Genomic DNA, 27,849 nt, shown 5'->3' with positions numbered 1-27,849 from the left:
AGAGCATTCTGAATAAGTGCTCATTTGACCTTATCGTCCTGACCGTGGAGTGCCTACAACTGGAAATTGAGAAACAGAAAAAAACCGTATCAGAAGTGGAAAGAATAATGGAAACTAAACTCACCCTGGATATGCTGAAAACTACTAAAGAAGAAGTAGATGCATTACTGGCACAATACCGTTCAGACCTGGAAGAAAGGAAAAGGGTTAAATTCATACGGGATGAAACGGACTATGCTAACAACCGAGTGTACCAGTGGTCACATGACCAGACGTCACGACGTGAGGGCCCACGCTGGAGGAGACAGCCGAGAACTACAGCAGCGCAAGAAAAGGAAGACAGCTCATCATCCGGCGAGAGTTTTTTAGACACAGGCTCAGAAGGCGACACCGGAGGGGAGGGCGGAAGCACCGCCGATCAAAGGGAGTACAAGATGCACACACGGAGTTCCTGGAACCAGCAAGGGCAGCCGCAGCGGTCACGGAGAGGAGCCAGACATCGCAGGGGTATGAGAAAGCAACAATAGAGGTAAAAAAGTTGCCGGTTGTTAACCCCTTACTGTTTAACAAAAATGAACTGCCTGTTACTAACTTCATAAAGGGAAATGAATGGAACGAACTGTCTAATATTGCTAGTACTCCAGTGTTATCTGAAAATCCACTTGAGGGAAATGAACTGCCTGAGATTAACCTCTTAGAGTGTGGTATAATAAGGGAAAATGAACTGCCTGAAATTAACTCCTTAGAATGTGACATAGTAGATAGTACACTGTCTGAGTTTATACCAGTGATACCCAATGCTAGTCCACAGGCAAATGTTGAAACTAATCTGGTTATTAATATCTCTAAATATAAGCTTACAGATAATGAGCATAGCTTATTAATGAAGGGCTTGTCATACTGTCCAGTGAAAGATTGTGATGAGTTTGAAATTGATAAAGATCTATACAAATTTTTCAGACTGCTAAGGTTGAAAACAATATATGGTGGTAAAAATGTAGCCAATGTAAGTGAAACTAATGCAATAAATGAAGATGATATGCAGAGTGAATGTTTGAATTTGAAAAAGTTAAATCTGCACAAAAAATCTTCATATGTACCTCCAACAAGCAACTCAGGTGTAGAAACATTTGTTAAATTTGTTCAACAAGATGTTGCTAATCTAATGAAAAAAACTAGATTAAATCCTTACACAAAACAACATAACCTCACAAAAGGGGAATGGGAGGCTATATCTACTTTGAAAAATAACAAAAATATCACCATAAAAAATGCTGACAAGGGCGGAGCAATAATAGTGTTAGACACTGACTATTATGTGCAGGAGATATTACAACAGCTGTCAGATGGAGGGGTTTATGAAATACTGGATCATGATCCTCTTAAAGAAATACAAAGAGAGCTTAAGGGCATATTAGATAGAGCTTTGACACATAACATTATTTCTAAACAGGTCTATGATTTTTTGTATAACAAATACCCTATAACACCAATTTTTTATACATTACCCAAAGTCCATAAAAGCTTATTACATCCACCAGGACGCCCTATTGTGGCCTGTACCGATTCTATTTTTTCTAATATCTCTATCTTTCTGGACAAAGTCCATTTGTCAAACAGCAAAAATCCTTTATTAAGGATACAAATGATTTTCTTTCAAAACTTATGGGGATTGAAATAGAGGATACTTGGTTAATTTTTTCACTGGATGTGGTAAATTTATATACCTCTATTCCCCATGAGGCAGGCCTATTGACTGTGAAAAGCTTTTTGAGTGACAGTGGCTTATATAATCTATCTCAGATTGATTTTTTTGATGACATGCTAAGACTTGTCCTATATTGCAATTATTTTCTCTTTCAAGACACTTACTACATGCAAAAGCGGGGGAACAGCCATGGGCTCCAATGTAGCCCCCTCATATGCCAATTTGTTCATGAGTGGCTTTGAGAACAAATTTGTCTACACTAATCAGCCATTCATCAGCCATTGTAAGCTGTGGCTAAGGTATATAGATGATATTTTTGGCATATGGGGGGGCTCATTGGAGTCCCTGATACAGTTTGTTGAGGATATCAATGCCTCCATGACAGGCCTAAGATTTACCCTTACTTACTCTATCCAAAAGATTAACTTTCTGGATACAACTGTATATCGACATGGAAATACATTAAGTACAGATCTATATGTAAAACCCACAGATAGAAATACTCTGCTGCGATATGAAAGTTTCCATCCTGATACTGTTTTTAAATCCATACCCAGGAGTCAACTTTTGCGTACTAAAAGAATAGTTAGAGATCAAAAAGTATTGCCAGAAAGACTAGTGTCTATGGGCAATAAATTTATCCAAAGAGGATATCCAAAAGAAAATATCGCTAAAAACATTCAGGATTTGGATAGAATACATGATAAAAAACCAACAGAGAAAGGAACAGATAGATTAGTGCTTTCAATGGAATACAGTGACAAGAGTAATGACATCTTTAGAATAGTAAGAAAACACTGGCACCTTTTGTCAAAATATAATCCAGAGATAGAATCATTTAAACTCCCTCCTATGCCATCATATAGAAGGGTAAAAAATCTTAGGGATCACATAGTAAAAGCTGACATAGGTACAACTAAAATGTCTGATGTAAATTACTTAACTACCCCTAATAAAGGCTGTTACCCCTGCTTACACTGTGCCCAATGTAATTCAGTTATTAAAGGGAAATTCTTAGCACAAAATGACAAAAGAAAGCAATATACAATCAATGGGTTATATACATGCCAAACTAACTATGCAATCTACCTACTTAAATGCCCATGTGGCCTTTGTTACATTGGCGAGACCACCCAAGCCGCCAGGGATAGGTTTAGTCAACATAAAGCATCCATTAAATCAAAAGATATGTCACTTCCAGTATCAGCACATTTTACAAATATGGGCCATACAGTAAGCCAGCTTCGCTTTCAAGTGATTGACCATATCCCCCATCATAGAAGAGGGGGTAATAGGGAACTAAAACAGAAAGAAGTATGGTGGATTAAACGTCTGAACACATTACATCCATATGGTCTGAATAGAGATTATGATTTGTATTTGTTTTTATAATGGTTTTAAATGATGGAATATATTCTGGTACCACTAGAGGTCACTGTGTTGTTGAAATTTACAAACCTGGATAGGTATGGGTTAAACCAATTAACACTGAGAATTGAAGCATGATTGGTCCAGATACCCTTTTTAAAGTCTGTTTGTTTGATTTTAACTTATGCATGATTAAGGACTATGTAGGTCCGAAACGTCGCTTTTTTACTGGTTGCTAAACCTTAAATAAAGATTTTTCACCTTTAAAAGAAGATTGTGTGCTGTGGTGCTGTTACCTTATTTTCTACATGGACTATATATATATATATATATATATATATATATATATATATTCTCTTTACCACAGATAGGGATTACATCCCCTCCATGCTTCCAACATACCTCACATGTTTGAGGTTAAACAAGGTGAGCACATTTAAATCTCACTTTTAGTTTTTGATTGCCTAGTACTGACATACTGCACCATAATTTGTTTTTGTTTTTCTCCATTCTATGTGTGCTGAACTCTGAAATAAATATATATAATTTTATTTTCTTCTAGCACCTTTTATACCCTGATGTTTCTCCTACTTTTCCTTGTTCCCTCGGCAGAATGACTGACTGGGGGATAGGGGAAATGGGAGGGATATTTAAGCCTTTGACTGGGGTGTCTTTGCCTCCTTCTGGTGGCCAGGTGTTTTTCCCAACAGTAAGGAATGAAGTCATGGACTCTCCCTGCCAGGAAGGAAAGGAATTTATCTGGGCAAAATTTTTTTTTTTGATAAACCTGTTATGTTTGCAATTATTTGATATCCATGAGAGCAGAGTATTTCAAAGATTTTTTTTCACAGCCTTCTTTGCTCATATTTACCATAAATTATGGCTAACAAAATAGATGTGTATGTATGTAATATGGTTGATGTATATATACATGGATAGAAATAGAAAGAAAAACACAAGCGCCCAAAGCACCTCTAAGGGTAAAAGTTTTACTAGACACTTAAAATAGCGCAAAACATAGGATTGCACGTACAAAATTTAATAGTAAAATATGCAGATTGTGAAAAATATCACCGTGTATTTCTCCTCCGCAAGTGAGACAGTCTTGTGCCGAATAGTTCTCCTACTGTTCTCACCAATCGGGTGGGTAGGTCAACTTCAAGACAGGTGTGGGACTTGCGTTGGTAAAGAAACACGTAACCTCAACACGTTTCATCTGGTGACACCCAGACTTTTTCAAGAGGATTTTTACGGAGCCTCATATACATGGATCTATTTAGTTAAATTCACTTTCTAGTAACATCTAGAATCAGTTTTACTTCAACACAATTCCCCACCTCCTCCTTTTGGAACATGTCTTAGTACCATGTTAACTCTGACCACATTTTCACCACTTTGACGTTCTACATTACAAAATGCATGTTTTGTTACATACCCACTTTATTTTACATAGTCAATTTTGTAGTAATTTGTGTGTATGTGACGAGAAGGTTATAAAAGTCTGTGTAGAAATTATTTTTATCAGACACCACTTTATCATCTTTAGATGTCTCATCGCCTGCTGGTTTTGAATCTGGGGTTTACTTTAACCTATTACTTGCCATTCAAAGAAGAAATGTAATAAAAGTATTTACTCATATCTTTATGTCTGGGAAGTACCTGTAAGTGTGTGTATGGAGAGTTCTTCATTTATTTTTTGAATATACCCTACTTACAATACCGTGAATATAGAATTTTGTTTGTAGTCTTTCAAGATATGCTCCATAATATATTTGCTCACACTTCCTTTTTATTTTTTTATTTTATTTAAGCCTTTCTTAAATATAGTTCCTGTTTTCTTTTAGACATTTCTCACCCTCTCGTTACAAGACATGGCGAGTCGAGTACAGTTGGCTGGAGCTCAAGTGGCAGAAAAATATGTTCTCTACATGGTAAGAAATCACTTTTATATTATCTTGTGGATACTGTAAACATTGATTCAGTATTTTTTTTTTCTTTTCTAATGTGAAGACACAGCTTGGAATAAAGTGTGATTAGTGTTTGCTATTTTTTTTTATTTAAAATTATCATGCAGAGCTATAATTGTACTCATTCGTTACTAATGTGCCAGAATTTGACTGAATGGAACAAGACTTTAACATCATGCTCAGTTAAAGGGACACTGAACCCAAATTTTTTCTTTCATGATTCAGAGCATGCAATTTTAAGCAACGTTCAAATTTACTCCTATCAAATGTTTTTCATTATCTTTGTATTTTTATTTGAAAAGCAAGAATGTAAGTTTAGATGCCGGCCCATTTTTGGTGAACAACCTGGGTGGTTGTTGTTGATTAGTGGATAAATTCACCCACCAATAAACTAGTGCTGTCCAGTGTTTCTGAACCAAAAATTGTCTGGCTCCTTAGCTTAGATGCCTTTTTCAAATAAAGAGTGTGAGAGAACGAAGAAAAATGTATAATAGAAGTAGATTAGAAAGTTGCTTAAAATTGCATGCTCTATCTGAATCACAAAATAAAAAATGTGGGTTCAAGTTAATGCAACAATTGGTTACGCATAAGACCAAAGAGAGAGACTAAGTCTTAACAAAAGTCAAAGAATTGTTTCATTGTATTTGTAATTTTTGAAACTAATGAATTGTAATAGAAAACCTTAGCACTGAACTCTCCTCACATAAAATGGCTAAATATGAGAGATGTTAAAGATTACCAATTAGATAGTTTTTTTTTTTTGTTACTTTTTCCATGAATAAACTAACCGATTCAGCGGTAAAAAAGCCAGTCAGAGCAGTAGTGGTCAAAAGAAAGTTACATTTACTACATCTAGTGTTTCTGGAACTGAAGCAGAGACCACTAGTGCTTCGATTGTAACCATTCCTGCTGAATCAGATACCAATGAAATGCAATCACATGGTAAAAGACGAGATCTTATTAACAAAGGTCCCACCAAATAGTACTCCCAAATCTTCTCGTTACCCCAGCAGGTTTCCCAAAAAGAAAACTTGTTTAGCCATGTTTTAACACGCTCTCAGGAGAGTGTATTGCTAAAAGGTCTAAAATTTGCACCAACCACACATTTTAATTTAACACAGTGGTGGATATTAATAAATTTAATGAGAAAATCTGACTTTGCAAAAGTTTTTTTATTTTACTGAAATTGAAAATGCTGAACACACACAATGCTCCTCAGTTAATGAGAATTCTAGATCAATTTCAAGCACATATACCAGTTCTAACACACTTCAAACATTTTCATGATTTAGGTTCACAAAATGATTTAGTGACTTTGAATTCTGAATCTCTAACTCATCTAACAAAACCATCAAACTCTTGAAAAAAACTTTAGGCTTTTATCCAATACAAAATAGTGGAGATTATTTAGAATTTCTCTTGTAAGATGTATCAAGTCCACGGATTCATCCATACTTGTGGGATATTCTCCTTCCCTACAGGAAGTGGCAAAGAGAGCACCCACAGCAGAGCTGTCTATATAGCTCCGCCCCCTAGTTATTCTCTTTGCCTGCTTAACTGCTAGGAAGGGTAAAGTGAGTGTGGTGACAAAAATGTTAGTTTTTATTTTCTCAAGAAAAAGTTTATTTTAAATGGTACCGGTGTGTACTATTTACTCTCTGGCAGAAAAGGGATGAAGATTTCTGCAAGGAGGATGGTGATCTTAGCATTTTGTAACTAAGATCCACTGCTGTTCTCACAAGGGCTGAAGAGTACAGGAAAACTTCAGTTGGGGGAACAGTTTGCAGGCTAAACTGCATTAAGGTATGTTCAGTCTATTTTTAACTGGACAGACTGTTATTTCTAGAAAAGGCTGACAATATCCCCATGAGGGAAAGGTAAGCTGTATTCAGTAAAAGAGGAATCCAAGCTTGCATAAAGGGCTCATAGTTACTGGTGACACTGATAGGAAAAAACGTTTTGGTTTAATTACAAATGTTTTTTTGAGGGACTTTAAGGGGTCTTTGTGGCTTGTTTAAGGGTTATTAACCCACATGGCTAGTTTAAGAAACACTCTGTGGTGTTTCTTTTAGGCCCCATAACATCGAGTGAGGTGGGAGGGGCCTATTTTCAGTTGCACAGTTTATTTACCTCAGAAGCATCCAGCTACTTCTCCAGAGGTTCCTGCTGTATTTGAGGGCTGTAAAGAGGTTTTTTTTCCCCACAAATCGTTCCTAAAGGGCAGGTAGGCGCCACAGCAGAGCTGTGGCAAGGTGCTGAACGTTATTTTACCGGTTTTTAAGTTTTTTTCAATCCGGTTTTTACATTAAGGGGTTAATTGTTTATTTGCATAGTGGTGCAAAGTTACTAAGGCTTTATGATGCTACTGTAAAAATTTTGTTTTGTTTACTGCTTTTTTACACTGTTTTGCAGAGTTTGTGCAGCTTTTTTTCTCTTAAAGGCAAAGTGTTATTTTCTTTGATTAAAGTGTTTTCCAAGCTTGTTTGTTTCATTACTAGCCTGTTTAACATGTCTGACACCAAGGAAAATCCTTGTTCTATGTGTTTAGAAGCCATTGTGGAACCCCCTCTTAGAATGTGTCCCACTTGCACTAATATGTCTATAAATTATAAAGAGCATATTTTAGCACTTAAAAATATTGCAATAGATGATTCTCAGTTAGAAGGAAATTAGGGTTTAGCATCTAGCTCTCCCCAAGTGTCACAACCAGTAACGCCCGCACAAGTGACGCCAAGTACCTCTAATGCGTCAAATTCATTTACTTTACAAGGCATGGCCATAGTTATGAATAAAACCCTCAGAGGGTTTCTCTAAACTGCCTGGTTTTCAAGGAAAGCGTGACAGCTCTGGGTTAGGAACAAATGCTGAGCCGTTTGACGCTTTAGTAGCCGTATCCGATATACCCTCACAATGTTCTGAAGTAGGGGTAAGGGATTTGGTATCTGGGGGAGAGATTTCTGATTCAGGAAAGATGATCCCTCAGACAGATTCTGATATGACGGCCTTTAAATTTAAGCTTGAACACCTCCGCTTATTGCTCAAGGAGGTATTAGCTAATCTAGACGATTGTGATCCTATAGTGGTCCCAGAGAAATTGTGTAAAATGGACAGATACTTAGAGGTTCCTGTTTACACTGATGTTTTTCCAGTCCCTAAGAGGATTGTGACTATTGTTACTAAGGAGTGGGATAGACCAGGTATTCCGTTCGCTCCCCCTCCTGTTTTTAAGAAAATGTTTCCCATATCTGACACCATACAGGACTCGTGGCAGACTGTTCCTAAGGTGGAGGGAGCTATTTCTACTCTTGCTAAGCGTACAACTATACCTATCGAAGACAGTTGTGCTTTCAAAGATCCTATGGATAAAAAAATTAGAGGGTCTCCTATTGCATGCATTGTTCCTGTAACTACTGCAGCTGCTTTCTGGTTTGAGGCTCTAGAAGAGGCTCTCCAGGTGGAGACTCCATTAGAGGATATTATGGATAGAATTAAGGCCCTTAAGTTGGCTAATTCTTTCATTACAGATGCCGCTTTCCAAATGGCTAAATTAGCGGCAAATAATTCAGGTTTTGCCATTTTAGCACGCAGGGCGTTATGGCTTAAGTCCTGGTCTGCTGATGTGTCATCAAAATCTAAGTTGTTGAACAACCCTATTCGGGCCTACACTGAAAGAGATTATTTCAGACATCACTGGAGGGAAAGGCCATGCCCTCCCTCAGGATAAAACAAATAAGATGAGGACCAAACAAAATAATTTTTGTTCCTTGGGAGTGATCCGCCCAGTTCCAAGAGAGGAACAAGGGCTAGGTTTTTACGCCAACCTGTTTGTGGTTCCCAAAAAAGAGGGAACTTTCAGACCGATCTTGGATCTCAAAATTTTAAACAAATTCCTCTTTCAAGATGGAGACTATTCGGACTATTCTTCCTCTGATCCAGGAGGGTCAATATATGACTACCGTTGATTTAAAGGATGCGTATCTACACATCCCTATTCACAGAGATCATCATCAATTCCTCAGATTCGCCTTTCTGGACAGGCATTACCAGTTTGTGACTCTTGCTTTTCGGGTTGGCCACGGCTCCCAGAATTTTCACAAAGGTGCTAGGGTCCTTTTTGGCGGTTCTAAGACCGCGGGGTATAGCAGTGGCGCCTTATCTAGACGACATTTTAATTCAGGCGTCGATTTTCCAGCTAGCCGTCGATTTTCCAGCTAGCCAAGTCTCACACGGACATCATGTTGGCTTTTCTGAGATCTCACGGATGGAAGGTGAACATAAAAAAAGAGTTCTCTCATCCCTCTCACAAGAGTTTCCTTCCTAGGGACTCTGATAGACTCGGTAGAAATGAAAATATTTCTGACGGAGGTCAGAAAATCAAAACTTTTAATCACTTGCCGAGCTCTACATTCCATTCCTCGGCCATCAGTGGCTCAGTGTATGGAGGTAATCAGACTCATGGTAGCGGCAATGGACATAGTTCCTTATGCCCGCCTACACCTCAGACCACTGCAACTATGAATGCTCAAACAGTGGAATGGGGATTATGCAGATTTATCTCCTCAACTGCATCTGGACCAAGAGACCAGAGATTCTCTTCTCTGGTGGTTGTCTCAGGACCACCTGTCTCAGGGAATGTGTTTCCACAGGCCAGAGTGGCTCATAGTAACGACAGATGCCAGCCTGCTAGGCTGGGGTGCAGTCTGGAAATCCCTGAAAGCACAGGGCTTATGGTTTCGGGAGGAATCTCTCCTCCCGATAAACATTCTAGAACTGAGAGTGATATTCACTGCGCTTCAGGCATGGCCTCAGCTAGCTGCGGCCAAATTCATCAGATTTCAGTCAGACAACATCACGACTGTAGCCTATATCAATCATCAAGGAGGAACACAGAGTTCTCTAGCGATTTAAGGAGGTAACCAAAATAATCCGATGGGCGGAGGATCACTCTTGACATCTCTCAGCAATCCATATCCCAGGGGTAGAGAACTGGGAGGCGGATTTCCTAAGTCGTCGGACTTTTCATCCGGTGGAGTGGGAGCTCCATCCGGAGGTATTTGCCCAACTGACTCAGCTATGGGGCACACCAGAATTGGATCTGATGGCGTCCCGACAGAACGCCAAACTTCCTTGTTACGGGTCCAGGTCCCGGGATCCCCAGGCGGTACCGATAGATGCTCTAGCAGTGCCCTGGTCCTTCAATCTGGCTTATGTATTTCCACCTTTTCCTCTCTTCCCACGTCTGGTTGCCAGAATCAAGCAGGAGAGAGCTTCAGTGATTCTGATAGCGCCTGCATGGCCACGCAGGACTTGGTATGCAGACCTGGTGGACATGTCATCTGTTCCACCGTGGACTCTGCCAATGAGGCAGGACCTTCTAATCCAAGGTCCATTCAAGCATCCAAATCTAATTTCTCTGCGCCTGACTGCTTCGAGATTGAACGCCTGATTCTATCAAAGTGTGGTTTCTCTGAGTCGGTCATTGATACCCTGATTCAGGCTAGAAAGCCTGTCACCAGGAAAATCTATCATAAGATTTGGCACAGATATCTTTGTTGGTGTGAATCCAAGGGTAACTCATGGAGTAAGATTAGGATTCCTAGAATGTTGTCCTTTCTCCAAGAAGGATTGGAGAAGGGATTATCAGCTAGCTCCTTAAAGGGACAAATATCTGCTTTGTCTATTCTTTTACAAACGTCTGGCAGATGTCCCAGACGTTCAAGCGTTTAGTCAGGCCTTGGTCAGGATCAAGCCTGTATTTAAACCTGTTGCTCCACCATAGAGCCTAAATTTGGTTCTTAATGTTTGAAAATATGCATTCCATAGATATTAAGCTTCTATCTTGGAAAGTTTTGTTTTTAGTAGCTATCTCTTCGGCTCGAAGAGTTTCTTAGTTATCTGCTTTACAGTGTGACTCACCTTACCTAGTTTTCCATGCAGATAAGGTGGTTTTGCGTACCAAACCTGGGTTTCTTCCTAAGGTTGTTTCTAATAGGAATATCAATCAGGAGATTGTTGTTTCTTCTCTGTGTCCTAATCCTTCATCAAAGAAGGAACGTCTGTTGCACAATCTTGATGTGGTTCGTGCTTTAAAGTTCTACTTACAAGCAACTAAAGATTTCCGTCAAACATCTTCATTGTTTGTTGTTTATTCTGGTAAATGGAGAGGTCAAAAGGCTACGGCTACCTCTTTCCTTTTGGCTGAAAAGCATCATCCGTTTGGCTTATGAGACTGCTGGCCAGCAGCCTCCTGAAAGAATTACTGCTCATTCTACTAGAGCAGTGGCTTCCACATGGGCTTTTAAAAATGAGGCTTCTGTTGAACAGATTAGTAAGGCGGCGACTTGGTCTTCGCTTCATACTTTTTCCAAATTTTCCAAATTCGATACTTTTGCTTCCTCGGAAGCTATTTTTGGGAGAGAGGTTTTACAAGCAGTGGTGCCTTCCATTTAGGGTACCTGTCTTGTCCCTCCCTTCATCCGTGTCCTAAAGCTTTGGTATTGGCATCCCACAAGTATGGATGAATCCGTGGACTCAATACATCTTACAAGAGAAAACAGAATTTATGCTTGCCTGATAAATTTCTTTCTTTTGTGATGTATCGAGTCCACGGCCCGCCCTGTCTAAGACAGGTAGTATATTTTTAATTAAACTTCAGTCACCACTGCACCCTATAGTTTCTCCTTTTTCTTCCTAGCCTTCGGTCGAATGACTGGGGAGGGCGGAGCTAAGGGAGGAGCTATATAGAAAGCTCTGCTGTGGGTGCTCTCTTTGCCACTTCCTGTAGGGAAGGAGAATATCCCACAAGTATGGATAAATCCGTGGACTCGATACATAACAAGAGAAATTTATCGGGTAAACATAAATTCTGTTTTTTTTTCCCAGAGAAAAGTAATATCGGATCTAATAGAATTGGCTAGAAAAGTTGAAAATACACCTTTAAAACCTCAACAGTGTAATTTTAAGTTTTAAGGAACGTAAAGCTTTACAAGAATTAAAAAAATATCAATGAGTTGTAACTGAAGCCGATAAGGGCGGCAAAATAGTTATATTGGATAGATGTAAATATGTACAAAAAGTAATGAGACAACTGAAATATGAAACACATGACTAACCTTTAACCCCACTGTTAAATACAAACAAGAAGTGGATTCCATATTCGATGGATGTAATCAGTGAGGGTCTACTAGATCAAGCTACTCGTTGATCATCCCAAAATATCAGTATTCATTATACCCAAAATACATAAAGACATACACAATCCACCAGGTCGCCCCATCGTGTCCACAATTGGAACCCTGGGAGAAAATTTGCACCAATGGTTGGATTTTTACCTGCAGCCTATAGTGTCTATCAGTCCAGGTTATATCAGAGATTCTTGGAATTTTAAAGAAAAAATATCACAAATTGGCAATCACACTATAAATGAGCTGCTATAGATTTGGTGTCACTTTATACAAGCATACCTCATAGAGAAGGATTGGAAGCTTTATATCGGGTATTAACTCACGATCCGGTCTAATAAACTGTGCTGCAAATGAAGAGGGGACATAGTCTCACACGATGCAGCTCACAGGTTCTTGCGGCCCGCCCCCCCCCAGGGAATACTTCCGCTACCCCTACATCACACCTGCTTTGCTCTCAGGTGGCTTCTCCTCCAGCCAATGATAGAATGAACACCTGCTCCAATTGCACACAACAGCCGGAAATGTCAAATATGCTGGAACGAGTAGATTAGAAGAAAAAGATGAGATCTGACTTTTCCGTAAAAACAATCAGGCTGTGACTACGGATGCATTTCCGAAACGCGTAAGCCTGTCAGTGCTGCACCCGTTACACTATTTCAGGATCTGCTGTTCCCCGTGTTTTCCATTTTAATAATGTGGATCTAATAAAGGATTGTTTTTACGGAAAAGTCGGATCTCATCTTTTTCTTCTAATTTAGTTCCATTACACACAAACATTATATTTAAATGAATGTGGGTTTTCTTTTTAAAGAGAGTCCACAGCTGCATTCATTACTTTTGGGAATTCAGAACCTGGCCACCAGGAGGAGGCAAAGACACCCCAACCAAAAGGCTTCAAATACCTCCCCCCCCCCCCCCCCCCCCCAGTCATTCTTTGCTTTTTGTCTCAGGAGGTTGGCAGAGAAGTGTCAGAAGTTTGAGAGAGTCTCTTATGGAGGGTAGTACTCTTCGAAATGGGACTGGAGTTTTAAGTAATCCGGTCAGCCTCTCAGTAAGATCATAGATGAAGGTTAGAGTCCGGAGACTCATATTAACAACTCCATGCCAATCAGCGTTTACTAGTTTCGTTGCCTGCCTTTATTCACTCAAGTCCATGTCCGAAGCGAGGCTACTGTCTGTCACACTTGAAGGGCCGTGTTCCTGTTCCACAGCGTAGATTCCGGTAAGATTGTTTCATTTTACTTCATTATGTGAACATGATGTAAACGAGAAGGTAGGGTCCCAGTGGGACTCCTTTTATCTTAAAAATAGGGATCATGGGTTAATATCTCCTGAGGGGGGTTATTAAACAGGGTGGGCATCATGTTTGTTACGTGGTTCTATGTGCTGATGTGTAGTAATACTTTTGGCTCGTGGCTTTTCGGAACATTACGGCCTTATTTATCTGTGCGAATTTTTGATTTGCGCACGTTTTTATGACTTGCACGTTTTTTTGTTTTGTTTTTTTTTTTAGACACGGATGTCTCCGATGTGGAGAATACGTCTTGTGATGATTATGAAATGGCCCGTGTTATCCATGCCCATCAGTTATGTTCCGATTGCCGTTTCAGATTACTCTCTTTTCCTGATTCAGGGTCCTCAGAGTGCGTTGAGCCATCCGCCCCCGAGGATTCTAGGTCCTGTGAGGCGCGTGTCCCAGAACTTTCCTTTGCTACTCAGGCAGGTGTCCCTATGGCCTCTACTCTTTCTCCGTAAGGTGGCTTGTTTCCTCCAGAGGTTACTGCACAGTTCCGCATAGCCATATCTCTGGCTCATTTGTATCTCCCAAGTGAAATATTTTTAAGATACTGTCAGTGTTCTGTCAACCAGGGCACGTTGGACGTGGGTTCGCCCAATTCAGTTCGGCCTCCTGGGGAAGTGGGGGCCTCTGAGGCTTCAGAGGCCCCAACCTTGGGACCGGAGTTGTTTGTCGATCCGGCAAGGGATAATTTTGCCTTCCGTTATAGGTTGGCACGTCTTCGTGTCCTACTAAGGCATGTTTTGGCGTTGCTAGAGGATTCCAGTCCTAGTGGGCCGAGGGATTCGAGGCCTTGGATAGGCTTTTGGGGATGAAGCTAATCTCCTTGACGCCTCTGTTTCTTTTTCTTATGTATCGGTTCCAGTTCTGTGCTTGGGTGAAGGGGGCCTTTGATCGGCTGGTCTGGTTGGCGTACCCTTTTTTCTTGGGTGTTCACCCGCGGATGCTGCCTTGCTTTTATTTTAGATCCAGATAGGATGTTTTTGATTTGTTTTGTATAAGCTCACGTCTGTTATAACTTTCGTTTGGGAACATTAAGTCTCTGGAACCGATACTTGAGATTTTGTGGTCGCATGGGCACTTCCTCGGAAGTTGCGCACTTTGTTTAAGACCGAGGTTATGTTTTCTAGTTATATTATCAAACCTTTGGGTCGATTTTTCTTGGACCTTAGACAGATACTGGAGCGTTCTTGTACCAGGCAGGTACTGGTCAGGCGCTGTCTGTTTCTTGGGTTCATGTCACCCTTGTGGTGCTGATTAGCCTGTCGGCTTTAAAAAAAAAAAAAAAAAAAAAGTTTAAGGCCTAGTGTTATGGACCCCGGGCTCGGATCCTACAACGACGTATGGGGCCTGGGGCATAGATCCAATGCTTCTGGTAGGTTAGTTGTGAACTCCGATAAAATGTTTTTTTTTTTTTTTTTTTTTTTTTTTTTTTTCTGTCAATACTGCTTGGGATGCGTGACCGACTTTTTCAGACGTCATCGTGGTTCCTAGGATGCCTGGGGACTCAGAACCATAAGTTTCCATTCCTTTGGAGATGTGTTTTGACTTCTGGAGATCTAGTTTCTGGAGAGTGGATGACTTGCGTCTTAACTTGCAGTATCTCCGGATGTCGACTCCTGTAGCTTAGTCGCATTCCTTTGGCGGTGGCGATGTTTCCTTCCCTCCCGTCTTGGGTTGGGTAATTTGTTCTGGAAGAGTTTTGTTTGCTTTAGTACGTGGAGTGCAGGGGTCACCCTGCTGTTCTAGCAGGAGCTGCGAGGCTCCCGTCGTTATTACATTTCAAGGATGTTGGGAGACCGATCCTGCAAGGATCTCTGGAGACTGTCGTCTTCTCAAGAAAAGAACTGCCCTTGTCATACCATTGTCTTTAGACTCTCGGGTGCTATCCGTCGATCTTATTGCAGATCTAGCTCTTTGGACTTGAAGGTAGGAGGTATGGGGTCAGTTATAGTCTCTTTGCCTGTCTGGGGTCAGGAAGCTGACCATTTTATCTTTTCCAGCGTTTGGGTCAGGTCGTTAGGCCTGTCTTTATGGATTGCCTTGTGGTCCAAGGGTACTTGGCCCTTTCCTAAACCAGTCTGGAGTTTTTTTGTTCAGACTCTTGGGTTTGTGGATGTTGCTAGGTACTTTACATCTAAGGACTTTAGATGGCAGAAGGCACTGTCTGGGTGCGCTCCTAACCATAGGAGGCAGTTATGGGTTCCTCAGGGGCTTTAGATCTTCGGATTGGCTCAGTTTTTTGAGGACTCTGGTTTAGGACCACGTTTCTTGCCTGGAACGGGTTTGGATGGTTCTGCTTAACCCTTAGGGGTTGGTTCTCCCGCGTGTCCCTTTTGGTGGGGTCAGGGGTTTTCTGACTCTTATGTGAGTTTAATATTGACCTGAGGCTTCAGTTTGAGGTTTTCTGACGGTCCCTACTTGTCTGCTGGGACATCTGATGCTTCCTGGTAGGCTTTAGTTGCTATTCCAACTGGGCTGACAATTTTGGCCGAAGAGTTTGGCCTCTGGTAGGGTGGTTTCTGTTGATTAATCTTCTTCGCACCTAGGGTGGGGAAGGGGTTCTTATGTGTTCTCCTTGGTTTGGAGGTACCTCAGTATCTGTAAAGGGCCGTGTGTCCTTATTTTTCTTGCCTCGTAGGGTTTCTTCCCTCTTGCATTCTCAGAATCACGGAATTGAATTCTGGTATCGGAATGCTGTGGGTCAAAGTGCTTTCTTCCCTTGAGGAGGGTTCCTTATGGAAGGATGCAGTGTAGGGGTCCTTGGACCCAAGCATGAGGTTCCTGTCATGGTTCAGGGTAGAATGCCAATTTTTTTAGTAGCGGTCAGAGTTCTACTCTGGGGTTTTGATTCCTCGTAGATTCATCCTTTTTTTTTTTCCGAAGAGAAGGTCTGAGACTCTTCTCTTCGGTCATTCACTAGCCTTTGGTCTGGGACAGTTATCCTGGAAGGAAAGCTGGGGATCAGTCTGCTTTTGGCAGTATGAACCGTTTACTTTTATTGAATCCATCCTTCCTCTTTTGAGGGGGAACTCTTAGTGCTCATCTCTCTACCGGTGGTAGCTGCTGCTGGGATGGATTGCTCCTTGGATTACGGAATTTTCTGGTCGGGAGCTGTTGAGATTTTATTGGCACTTCTCAGTGGGATGAGTCCCACGATGGCTACGGGCAGCAAAGCCGTCCTGTTGATCGGTCATCGCGTGTTTTGCTCACAGGTGGCTCTGTCCTCTCGGAGAGCTCTTTTTAAGCTCCTGGGATGGTTTCTCCAACATTGGTGTGTCCGGTCCACGGCGTCATCCTTACTTGTGGGATATCTCTTCCCCAACAGGAAATGGCAAAGAGTCCCAGCAAAGCTGGCCATATAGTCCCTCCTAGGCTCCGCCCACCCCAGTCATTCTCTTTGCCGTTGCACATGCAACATCTCCACGGAGATGATTAAGAGTTTTTTGGTGTTTAAATGTAGTTTTTATTCTTCTATCAAGTGTTTGTTATTTTAAAATAGTGCTGGTATGTACTATTTACTCTGAAACAGAAAAGAATGAAGATTTCTGTTTGTGAGAGGAAGATGATTTTAGCAGACAGTAACTAAAATCGATTGCTTTTTCCACATAGGACTGTTGAGATGAAGTAACTTCAGTTGGGGGAAACAGTTAGCAGACTTTTCTGCTTAAGGTATGACTAGCCATATTTCTAACAAGACGATGTAATGCTGGAAGGCTGTCATTTCCCCTCATGGGGACCGGTAAGCCATTTTCTTAGTCAAACAAACAGAATAAAGGGCTTAATATGGGCTAAAAAACTGGTAGACATTTTTATGGGCTAAATCGATTGCTTTATTTGGGCATTTTATTCATATTTATGCTGACAATTTGCATTTATAAACTTGGGCAACGTTTATTAAACGGCAGGCACTATGTTAGACACCTTTTCCAGTCAGGGGGCCTTCCTAGTTGTAGACTGAGCCTCATTTTCGCGCCATTCCTGCGCAGTTGTTTTTTGAGAGCAGGGCATGCAGATGCATGTGTAAGGATCTGAAATTTGCTGGAAAAGCTTCTAGAAGGCGTCAATTGGTATCATATTCCCCTCTGGGCTTGGTTGGGTCTCAGCAAAGGCTATAGCTGGGACTGTATAGTTCCCCCCCTATATTTAAGAAATTATTTCCTATGGTCGACCCCAGAAAGGACTTATGGCAGACAGGTCGAGGGGGCAGTTTCTACTCTAAACAAACGCACTACTATTCCTATCGAAGATAGTTGTGCTTTCAAAGATCCTATGGATAAAAAATTGGAAGGTTTGCTTAAAAAGATTTTTGTACAGCAAGGTTACCTTCTACAACCCATTTCGTGCATTGTTCCTGTCACTACAGCAGCGTGGTTCTGGTTCGAGGAACTAGAAAAGTCGCTCAGTAGAGAGACTCCATATGAGGAGGTTATGGACAGAGTTCACGCACTTAAATTGGCTAACTCTTTTATTTTAGATGCCGCTTTGCAATTAGCTAGATTAGCGGCGAAAAATTCAGGGTTTGCTATCGTGGCGCGCAGAGCGCTTTGGCTAAAGTCTTGGTCAGCGGATGTGTCATCCAAGACAAAATTGCTTAACATCCCTTTCAAAGGTAAAACTCTATTTGGACCAGAATTGAAAGAGATTATTTCAGACATCACTGGGGGAAAGGGCCACGCCCTTCCACAAGATAGGCCTTTCAAGGCCAAAAATAAGTCTAATTTTCGTTCCTTTCGCAATTTCAGGAACGGACCGGCCTCTAATTCTGCATCCTCTAAGCAAGAGGGTAATGCCTCACAACCCAAACCAGCCTGGAAACCGATGCAAGGCTGGAACAAGGGTAAGCAGGCCAAGAAGCCTGCCGCTGCTAACAAAACAGCATGAAGGAGTAGCCCCCGATCCGGGACCCGATCTAGTGGGGGGCAGACTCTCTCTCTTTGCTCAGGCTTGGGCAAGAGATGTTCAGGATCCCTGGGCGCTAGAAATAGTTTCTCAAGGTTATCTCCTGGAATTCAAGGAACTACCCCCAAGGGGAAGGTTCCACATGTCTCACTTATCCTCAAACCAAATAAAGAGACAGGCATTCTTACATTGTGTAGAAGACCTGTTAAAGATGGGAGTGATACACCCAGTTCCAATAAAGGAACAAGGAATGGGATTTTATTCCAATCTGTTCGTAGTTCCCAAAAAAGAGGGAACTTTTCAGACCAATTTTGGATTTGAAGATCCTAAACAAATTTCTCAGGGTACCATCGTTCAAGATGGAAACCATTCGAACGTTTCTACCCACTATCCAGGAAAGTCAATTTATGACTACCGTGGATCTAAAGGATGCGTACCTACATATTCCTATCCACAAAGAACATCATCAGTTCCTAAGGTTCGCTTTTCTGGACAAGCATTACCAGTTTGTGGCCCTCCCATTCGGGTTAGCCACTGCTCCAAGGATTTTCACAAAGGTGCTAGGGTCCCTTCTAGCGGTTCTAAGACCGAGGGGCATTGCAGTAGTACCTTACTTGGACGACATTCTAATACAAGCGTCGTCCCTGTCAAAAGCAAAGGCTCATACAGACAGTGTTCTGGCCTTTCTCAGATCACACGGATGGAAGGTGAACATAGAAAAAAGTTCTCTGTCTCCGTCGACAAGAGTTCCTTTCTTGGGAACAATAATAGATTCCTTAGAAATGAGGATTTTTCTGACAGAGGTCAGAAAGTCAAAACTTCTAAGCTCTTGTCAAGTTCTTCATTCTGTTCCTCGTCCTTCCATAGCGCAGTGCATGGAAGTAGTAGGGTTGATGGTTGCAGCAATGGACATAGTTCCTTTTGCACAAATTCATCTAAGACCATTACAACTGTGCATGCTCAAACAGTGGAATGGGGACTATACAGACTTGTCTCTAATGATTCAAGTAGATCAGAAGACCAGAGATTCACTCCGTTGGTGGCTGACCCTAGACCATTTGTCCCAGGGAATGAGCTTCCGCAGACCAGAGTGGGTCATTGTCACGACCGACGCCAGTCTAGTGGGCTGGGGCGCGGTCTGGGAATCCCTGAAAGCTCAGGGTCTATGGTCTCGGGAAGAGTCTCTTCTCCCGATAAACATTCTGGAACTGAGAGCGATATTCAATGCTCTCAGGGCTTGGCCTCAACTAGCAAAGGCCAGATTCATAAGGTTCCAATCAGACAACATGACGACCGTTGCGTATATCAATCATCAGGGGGGAACAAGGAGTTCCCTGGCGATGAAAGAAGTGACCAAAATAATTCAATGGGCGGAGGATCACTCCTGCCACCTGTCTGCGATCCACATCCCAGGTGTGGAAAACTGGGAGGCGGATTTTCTGAGTCGTCAGACATTCCATCCGGGGGAGTGGGAACTCCACCCGGAGATCTTTGCCCAAATAACCCAATTATGGGGCATTCCAGACATGGATCTGATGGCGTCTCGTCAGAACTTCAAGGTTCCTTGCTACGGGTCCAGATCCAGGGATCCCAAGGCGACTCTAGTAGATGCACTAGTAGCACCTTGGACCTTCAACCTAGCTTATGTATTTCCACCGTTTCCTCTCATTCCCAGGCTGGTAGCCAGGATCAATCAGGAGAGGGCCTCGGTGATCTTGATAGCTCCTGCGTGGCCACGCAGGACTTGGTATGCAGACCTGGTGAATATGTCATCGGTTCCACCATGGAAGCTACCTTTGAGACAGGACCTTCTTGTTAAGGGTCCATTCGAACATCCAAATCTGGTCTCCCTCCAGCTGACGGCTTGGAGATTGAACGCTTGATTCTATCGAAGCGTGGATTTTCAGATTCTGTGATAGATACTCTGGTTCAGGCCAGAAAACCGGTAACTAGAAAGATTTACCATAAAATATGGAAAAGATATATCTGTTGGTGTGAATCCAAAGGATTCCCATGGAATAAGATAAAAATTCCTAAGATTCTCTCCTTTCTACAAGAAGGTTTGGAGAAAGGATTATCTGCAAGTTCTCTAAAGGGACAGATCTCTGCTTTATCTGTCTTACTACACAAAAGACTGGCAGCTGTGCCAGATGTTCAAGCATTTGTTCAGGCTCTGGTTAGGATCAAGCCTGTTTACAGACCTTTGACTCCCCCCTGGAGTCTAAATCTAGTTCTTTCAGTTCTTCAAGGGGTTCCGTTTGAACCTTTACATTCCATAGATATTAAGTTACTATCTTGGAAAGTTTTGTTTTTGGTTGCAATTTCTTCTGCTAGAAGAGTTTCAGAGTTATCTGCTCTGCAGTGTTCTCCGCCCTATCTGGTGTTCCATGCAGATAAGGTGGTTTTGCGTACTAAGCCTGGTTTTCTTCCTAAGGTTGTTTCTAACAAAAATATTAACCAGGAGATAGTTGTACCTTCTTTATGTCCGAATCCAGTTTCAAAGAAGGAACGTTTGTTACACAATTTGGACGTAGTCCGTGCTCTAAAATTCTATTTAGAGGCTACAAAAGATTTCAGACAAACTTCTTCCTTGTTTGTTGTTTATTCTGGTAAAAGGAGAGGTCAAAAAGCGACTTCTACCTCTTTCCTTTTGGCTTAAAAGCATCATCCGATTGGCTTATGAGACTGCCGGACGGCAGCCTCCTGAAAGAATCACAGCTCACTCCACTAGGGCTGTGGCTTCCACATGGGCCTTCAAGAACGAGGCTTCTGTTGACCAGATATGTAAGGCAGCGACTTGGTCTTCACTGCACACTTTTGCCAAATTTTACAAATTTGATACTTTTGCTTCTTCGGAGGCTATTTTTGGGAGAGAGGTTTTGCAAGCTGTGGTGCCTTCCGTTTAGGTAACCTGATTTGCTCCCTCCCTTCATCCGTGTCCTAAAGCTTTGGTATTGGTTCCCACAAGTAAGGATGACGCCGTGGACCGGACACACCAATGTTGGAGAAAACAGAATTTATGCTTACCTAATAAATTACTTTCTCCAACGGTGTGTCCGGTCCACGGCCCGCCCTGGTTTTTTAATCAGGTCTGATTATTTTCTCTAACTACAGTCACCACGGTACCATATGGTTTCTCCTATATATATTTCCTCCTGTCCGTCGGTCGAATGACTGGGGTGGGCGGAGCCTAGGAGGGACTATATGGCCAGCTTTGCTGGGACTCTTTGCCATTTCCTGTTGGGGAAGAGATATCCCACAAGTAAGGATGACGCCGTGGACCGGACACACCGTTGGAGAAAGTAATTTATCAGGTAAGCATAAATTCTGTTTTTTCTGTCGCTGCTTGTCTATGATTAGCCTGACTGGTTTGCCTTGTCTAGGTTGCAAGGGGGAACTTGCGGTTTTGTGGAACACCATAGTTGGTATGGTGCTGTGTCAGGGATATGAGGATCATCCTAATGTTTTCTCCTGACTATGGACTCATCTTCTGGTCCTTGTCCTCCTAGGGAGTTTGTTTCCCTGGACAGTGGTTCTGTGGCAACCACGGGTTGCTCTAAGTTTGATTTGGTCTTTTGGATATCTCATGGGGTCCTCTATTCTCCCTCTTGGGGTAGATAGAGGTTTTTGACCAGTCTTAAGTCCGTTAGAGCGTTTAAAGATTAGGGGGTGACAGTTATATAATTACAGGTATTGTCTAAATATAACTTTATTTGTATGCTGAATAAATAAATTCTTATAATATTATTTGAGAGCAATACCTGTTGTGGAGTCTTAATTTAAACAGAACCAAACAACTAGTTAAACTAGTTGTAAAAGAGAATACAATATAGTATATATAAATAAGCTCCACACATACACTCTGTGTCTAATATAGTGAAATACATAGGAAAATATCAGTTAAAAAGTTCCATCACATTCATTCATTCTATCTTTTATTGCATCGACTAGGAACAAACATGCATACAATAGCTAGAGCAAGGTAAATTAAAAACACTTAAACCTGGTAATTGGTAGATATCAAAGTACTGATATAAATATCTACTATATTGTCTGACAGCCAACAGTCCCAATGTTTAACCAAAATAGACTAAGCCCTTACAATCCGAGGGTTGTATTACATTTAACAGTAAGACTAAGACTGAAGGCTGAGAGATTAGTACTATAAGTATTTCTATATCAACAGGTCATTATCTAAATCAAGGCAAGCGGTTAAAAATGAACAACAAGGAGAGACAAAGCTACTCCTGTCGGACACCTAAGGGGTCCGACAGGAGTAGCTTTGTCTCTCCTTTGTTGTTCATTTTTAACCACCTGCCTTGGTTTATATAATGACCTTATCTCTTCTATAACCCCCTGGGAGTGTAATTTCTATTACTGACTGTGTTAACACAGCTTGGCCTTGAGGCCAAAAACTTTTAGAATAGGTGGGGAATACCACAGGCTAAATAAACTAATTCAAATGCCAATATAAGGTTAATGGAAATACTTTTAAAAAAATTAAATACACTCCAGCAGGTAAACTGGTTCATTGGGAACATATTAAAGGGGAGAACATTTTTGAGTAAACCTTCCCTTTAATAAAATCCTTAGGTATAAAGGAACCACACACCTGCACATCCACACCTCTCTGAGCAAGTGTTTGGTCACACGAAACACGTAAGAGGACTTTTGTTGCTCTATGTGGAGTTTGGTAATGTTCTACCTGCACTGACCAGAGGGCATGTAATTTGAAACAACTTTCCAATTTACTTTTATCACCAATTTTGCTTTGTTCTCTTGGTATTCTTAGTCAAAAGCTAAACCTAGGAGGTTCATATGCTAATTTCTTAGATCTCTAATCTGAAAGCATTTTGACAGTTTTTCACCACTTAGAGGGCATTAGTTCATGTGTTTCACATAGGCTAAAATGCAAGTCTGTCAAATGAACTTAAATAAGGGGGCAGTCTGCAGAGGCTTAGATACAAGGTAATTAGAGGTAAAACGTGTATTATAACTGTTTGTTATGCAAAACTGGGGAATGGGTAATAAAGGGATTTTCTATCTTTTTAAACAACAAAAATTCTGGTGTTGACTGTCCCTTTAATCTGCACAAACTCCGGATTGCGGTTTTCTTTCTCTTTACATTGGTATAATTGTGCTAGGACTTGACCTAAACCCCATATTTCTATATGCATGTTACCTTGCATGACGATCCTAATAGTCGCACCATTGCTGTATTTAAAGGGATATGAAACCCAGAAAAAGCTTTTGTGATTTAGACAGAGAATACCATTTTCAAAAAGTTTACCTTTTACTTCTATGATCAAATTTGATTTTTTTCTAATGATATTCTGTGTTGTAGAGTACCTAGGTAGTAGCACTATGGCAGGAAATAATGCTGCCCTGTAGTGCTTTTGCAAATGGATAACAAAACTGCTGCCGTATAGTGCTCCAGAAATGGGCCGGCTCCTAAGCATAAGTCCCTGCTTTTCAACAAGATGCCAAGAGAACAAAGAAAATTTGATAATCGAAGTAAAATAGAAAGTTGTTTAAAATCACGTGCTCTTTCTGGTTTCATATCCCTTTAAAGGGACGTTGTACATTAGGTTTTTCTTTGCATGAATGTTTTGTAGATGATCCATTTATATAGCCCATCTGGGGGTGTTTTTTCAGACCCAATGTTTTAGATGTCTACAGACTCTAGCTTGCTCCTGCTGGTGTAATGGGCCTTTTCGTATGCAGGGGTCTGCTATTCCTGCTTTCTTAGCCCATTTCAGTGGGTGTCCTAGCCTAACCTCAACAGTGCTAAACTGGGAGCTTCTAACTACGTTTTTAAAAGGTTTTATAATGGATTTTTATATCGGTATCTGTGCATATTCTTCTTTATAGTAGTGTCTATTACATGCAGTTATATGAAAATTGGTGTATAATGTCCCTTTTGTGAAAATTTGGCTTCTCTCACGCTGTTTTTTTAATACAGAGCTGGATAAATACCATGAGCAAAAAATATTTAAAAATAAAAAAATGTTTGTTGGTTGTTAAACCGTTTATGTCCAGCTCCTTGGTATTTTTGCTGGCCCCTAACTTTGATATAAACTTGTCATCACCTGCACTAATGCATTCGGTACTTAGGCACAGGTTCAGATTTACTGAGCACAAATGTAAAACATTTAAAAGTTGTGAGTGTGTACAACAAATTAAAATGTAACTTTTTTTTTATTTTTTTTATTGAATTTGGCTTACACTCCTATTTTATAGTAACGTAGTAGATGAAATTGATGATGATTGAAAAAAGACCGAAGTCCAAGTTCAACCTATACAAAATACTTCCAGTTCCAGTTAAACTTGAATAACCTCACTAAAAGGTGACCTATTTAATACAAGCAAGCATATCCATGAATTTTGTTTCTAGACAGAAATGTATCAAAACCATTTTTAAATGTATCTATGGTATTGGCATTCACTACTTCCTTTGGTAATGAGTTCCACAATTTTATTGCTCTTACAGTGAAAAAACATTTCCGTTGCAGGAGATTAAATCTCCTTTCCTCCAACCTTAAATTGTGACCTCTTGTCACAAACAATTTTCTTGGAATAAACAGAGCTTCTGCCATCTCTTTATATGGGCCTTGAATATATTTATATAAAGTAATCATGTCACCTCTCAAGCGCCTTTTTTCTAAAGAAAACAGACCCAGTTTGGCTAGCCTCTCCTCATAGCTTAAATTCTCCATTCCCTTTATTAGCTTTGTGGCCCTTCTCTGAATTTTTTCTAGTTCTGCAATATCTTTTTTTGCGATCGGTCCCCAGAACTGCACTCCATACTCAAGGTGAGGTCTTACCAGGGCTTTATATAGTGACAGAATCCCTTGAATCAATGCCTCTCTTAATACATGCTAGTATCTTATTAGCCTTTGAAGACGCTGCCCTGCATTGTGCACCCATCTTTAGCTTGTTATCTATTACTACTCCCAAATCCCTTTCCTCCTGTGTTTGGCTAAGTCTTGTACCATTTAAATAATTTCCTGCTTATTTTTACTTCCAAAATGTAGAACCTTGCATTTTCCCGTATTAAATCTCATTTTCCATTTACCTGCAAATACTTCTAATTTTTGCAGATCCCTTTGTAACGAAAGTTCATCCTGCTCTGACCTAATGACCTTACTTAACTTAGTATCATCTGCAAAAATAGATGTCGCTATTTAATCCTTGCTCCAAGTCATTTATAAAAATATTATAAAGAACAAGGCCCAGTACTGATCCCTGGGGGACTCCTACTGATTACCTTATACAAAATGTTAATGTTTAATGCTATATTAGAATAAGAGCAATTTCTAACTTGTGCTGTTTTGAAGATCACGTGATTCATAAATTGTACTCTGTAATCCAAGGTTATTAATTTCCGTTCCCTAGGAAACGCTGACGGGATAATCTTTAAACTGCTTTGACAAGATGCTTTCACCCAAAGTAATCCTGGAAATCTGTGATTTTAGGTAGTCGTTAGGGCTGTTATTAAAGTGTGAAACACTAGGACTGACCATTGAAACAAATAAAGGGGACTTTCATTCATTCAGAACGCTATTTTGCTGAGAGGTTACGTTTCCCCCTCCTTATCAAAAAGTGTGTGGGAAATCCGGCGCCACAGGGAGACGGGCCGGATTTCCCGCATGTCTATTGGCTAAGAGGTGAAGTCATCACCTCTCTAACAAAACCACGTTCTGCAGTGGGCTGCCTGAGCAGCTCAGTGCGGCAACGCTTGGCACAAATAAAGGAGCTTTCAGCATGAAGGATTTTTTTACTTCATGAATGAAAGCCCTTTTTATTTTTTTTCACTGGTCAATTCTAGCGTTTCACAAACTCTAGGATTGACTTTCACTTTAAAGAACTTGAGTGTTGGCCAACTGATTTATATTCAGTGTGAAAAGCCTGTTTAAATCTGTATTGAGGATTTTGCATAATCTATGGAAAGGCTTTTCTTTCTTTTCAAAAAAACTTTAGAACCCCCTTCCTCCATGGATTGGGAAGTTAAAACTTTGATAATAGGGTTAATTTGTCTACATCAGAAGAACATTCCAATGTAAACAAATTGAAATCCCGCGATCATGCGCAATTGCGATATTTCAATGATGGGATCGGGTCGGGGGCGTCCTTATGACGATAGGCACACCCTTCAGACCGCAATCTAATTCTGGAAGTGCCATTGGCTTTAGGACAGCCAAATGGCTAGGACGTTCTATTCCGTGCTAAAGCCGGCACAGTTAGGACGGAACAGAACGCCATAACGGCGTTTAAAAGGTGAAACAAGTGATGTTTGGTGTATTGCTGTGAAAATAGGCTAAGCTGGTTCAGTTGTATGATGGCTTTGAGAATAGGTCATATTGACCAGCCAACCATAATTCATTTTACATGATCTAAACCTGGGATTTCTGTCTCTCTAAAACTTTGAAGTGGTTGTTTGTTGTTGAGATTTATTTTTGTGTGTGCTTATGTGCTCTCTCTCTTTGGTATCATTCAGATTGAAGACGGGGAGATCTTTGCAAGTATTAATCAGAAGGATGGCATGGTGTGTTTTCATGATAATCCAGAGAAATATAACAATCCTGCTATGCTTCACAACATTGATCAAGAGGTAAAGAATTTGCATTTTGAATATGCCGTAACTGCTATACCCACATTCAATTTACTCTACATCTGTAAATATAATTTGCCTGTTTTGGGAAAAAAAAAAATATCACAGCTACTGTGTATAATATCACTGACATACGGCAAAGGATGTTTTACTAAGGTTTTTCCCTTTCCAGATGTTACGATGTATAGATCTTGATGACCGATTAAAAGCTATGGATCAAGAGATAACTGTGAACCCTCAGTTTGTTCAGAAGGTACAGTATTTGACTGCTGTTTTTACCATTTGGTTTATCTATACAATGTAATTAAAGGGACAGTCTTGTCAAAATTAAACTTTCATGATTCGGATAGGGCATGCAATTTTTAACAATTTTCCAAAATACTTTTATCGTCAAATTTGCTTTGTTCTCTTGGTATTCTTTGTTGAAAGCTAAACCTAGTTAGACTTGTATGCTAATTTCTAAGCCCTTGTAGGCAGCTGTAGTAAATCTAGAATGCTGCTTGTCCTAAATTCACAAAAAAAATGTGCTGTTCGCAATGTAAGATGTAAATGTGCAATAAAATACATTTTACAGCTGTTATGGGTTTCAACATACAAACCTTATTCATCAATACAATGTAAGGAAAAAATTGTTCTTTCATGATTTGGATAACGTGTACAATTTAAAAAAACAAAACTTTCCAATTTACTTTTACTCTTGGTATCCCTTGTTGGAAAGCAGGCAGGCTCAGGAGTGTGCACAGTTTTGGATCACTATATGGCAGCAAGAATGCTGCAAAAAAAAGTTTAAAAACTGCTGGCATATAGTTTTC

The 27,849-nt window shown here is 40.7% G+C and overlaps 1 protein-coding gene across 1 annotated transcript in view; it reads left to right on the top strand.

The window, feature by feature from the left end:
• The window catches only part of LOC128643458 (COP9 signalosome complex subunit 3-like), a gene marked incomplete at its 3' end in the record, with an annotated part of 49,320 nt that extends 22,030 nt beyond the window's left edge, over nucleotides 1-27,290 (top strand). Inside the window, exons 9-11 of the mRNA XM_053696307.1 lie at nucleotides 4,921-5,007; nucleotides 26,924-27,037; nucleotides 27,210-27,290. Of these exons, the coding sequence (XP_053552282.1) occupies nucleotides 4,921-5,007; nucleotides 26,924-27,037; nucleotides 27,210-27,290 (282 nt within the window). The remainder of the gene's footprint in view (nucleotides 1-4,920; nucleotides 5,008-26,923; nucleotides 27,038-27,209) is intronic.
• Nucleotides 27,291-27,849: the final 559 nt, after the last annotated feature.

Source organism: Bombina bombina, unplaced genomic scaffold, assembly GCF_027579735.1.
Source record: "Bombina bombina isolate aBomBom1 unplaced genomic scaffold, aBomBom1.pri scaffold_1011, whole genome shotgun sequence".
NCBI lineage: Eukaryota > Metazoa > Chordata > Amphibia > Anura > Bombinatoridae > Bombina > Bombina bombina.
The sequence above is the reverse complement of the archived record's forward strand: the minus strand, read 5'-3'. Positions and strand labels throughout refer to the sequence as shown.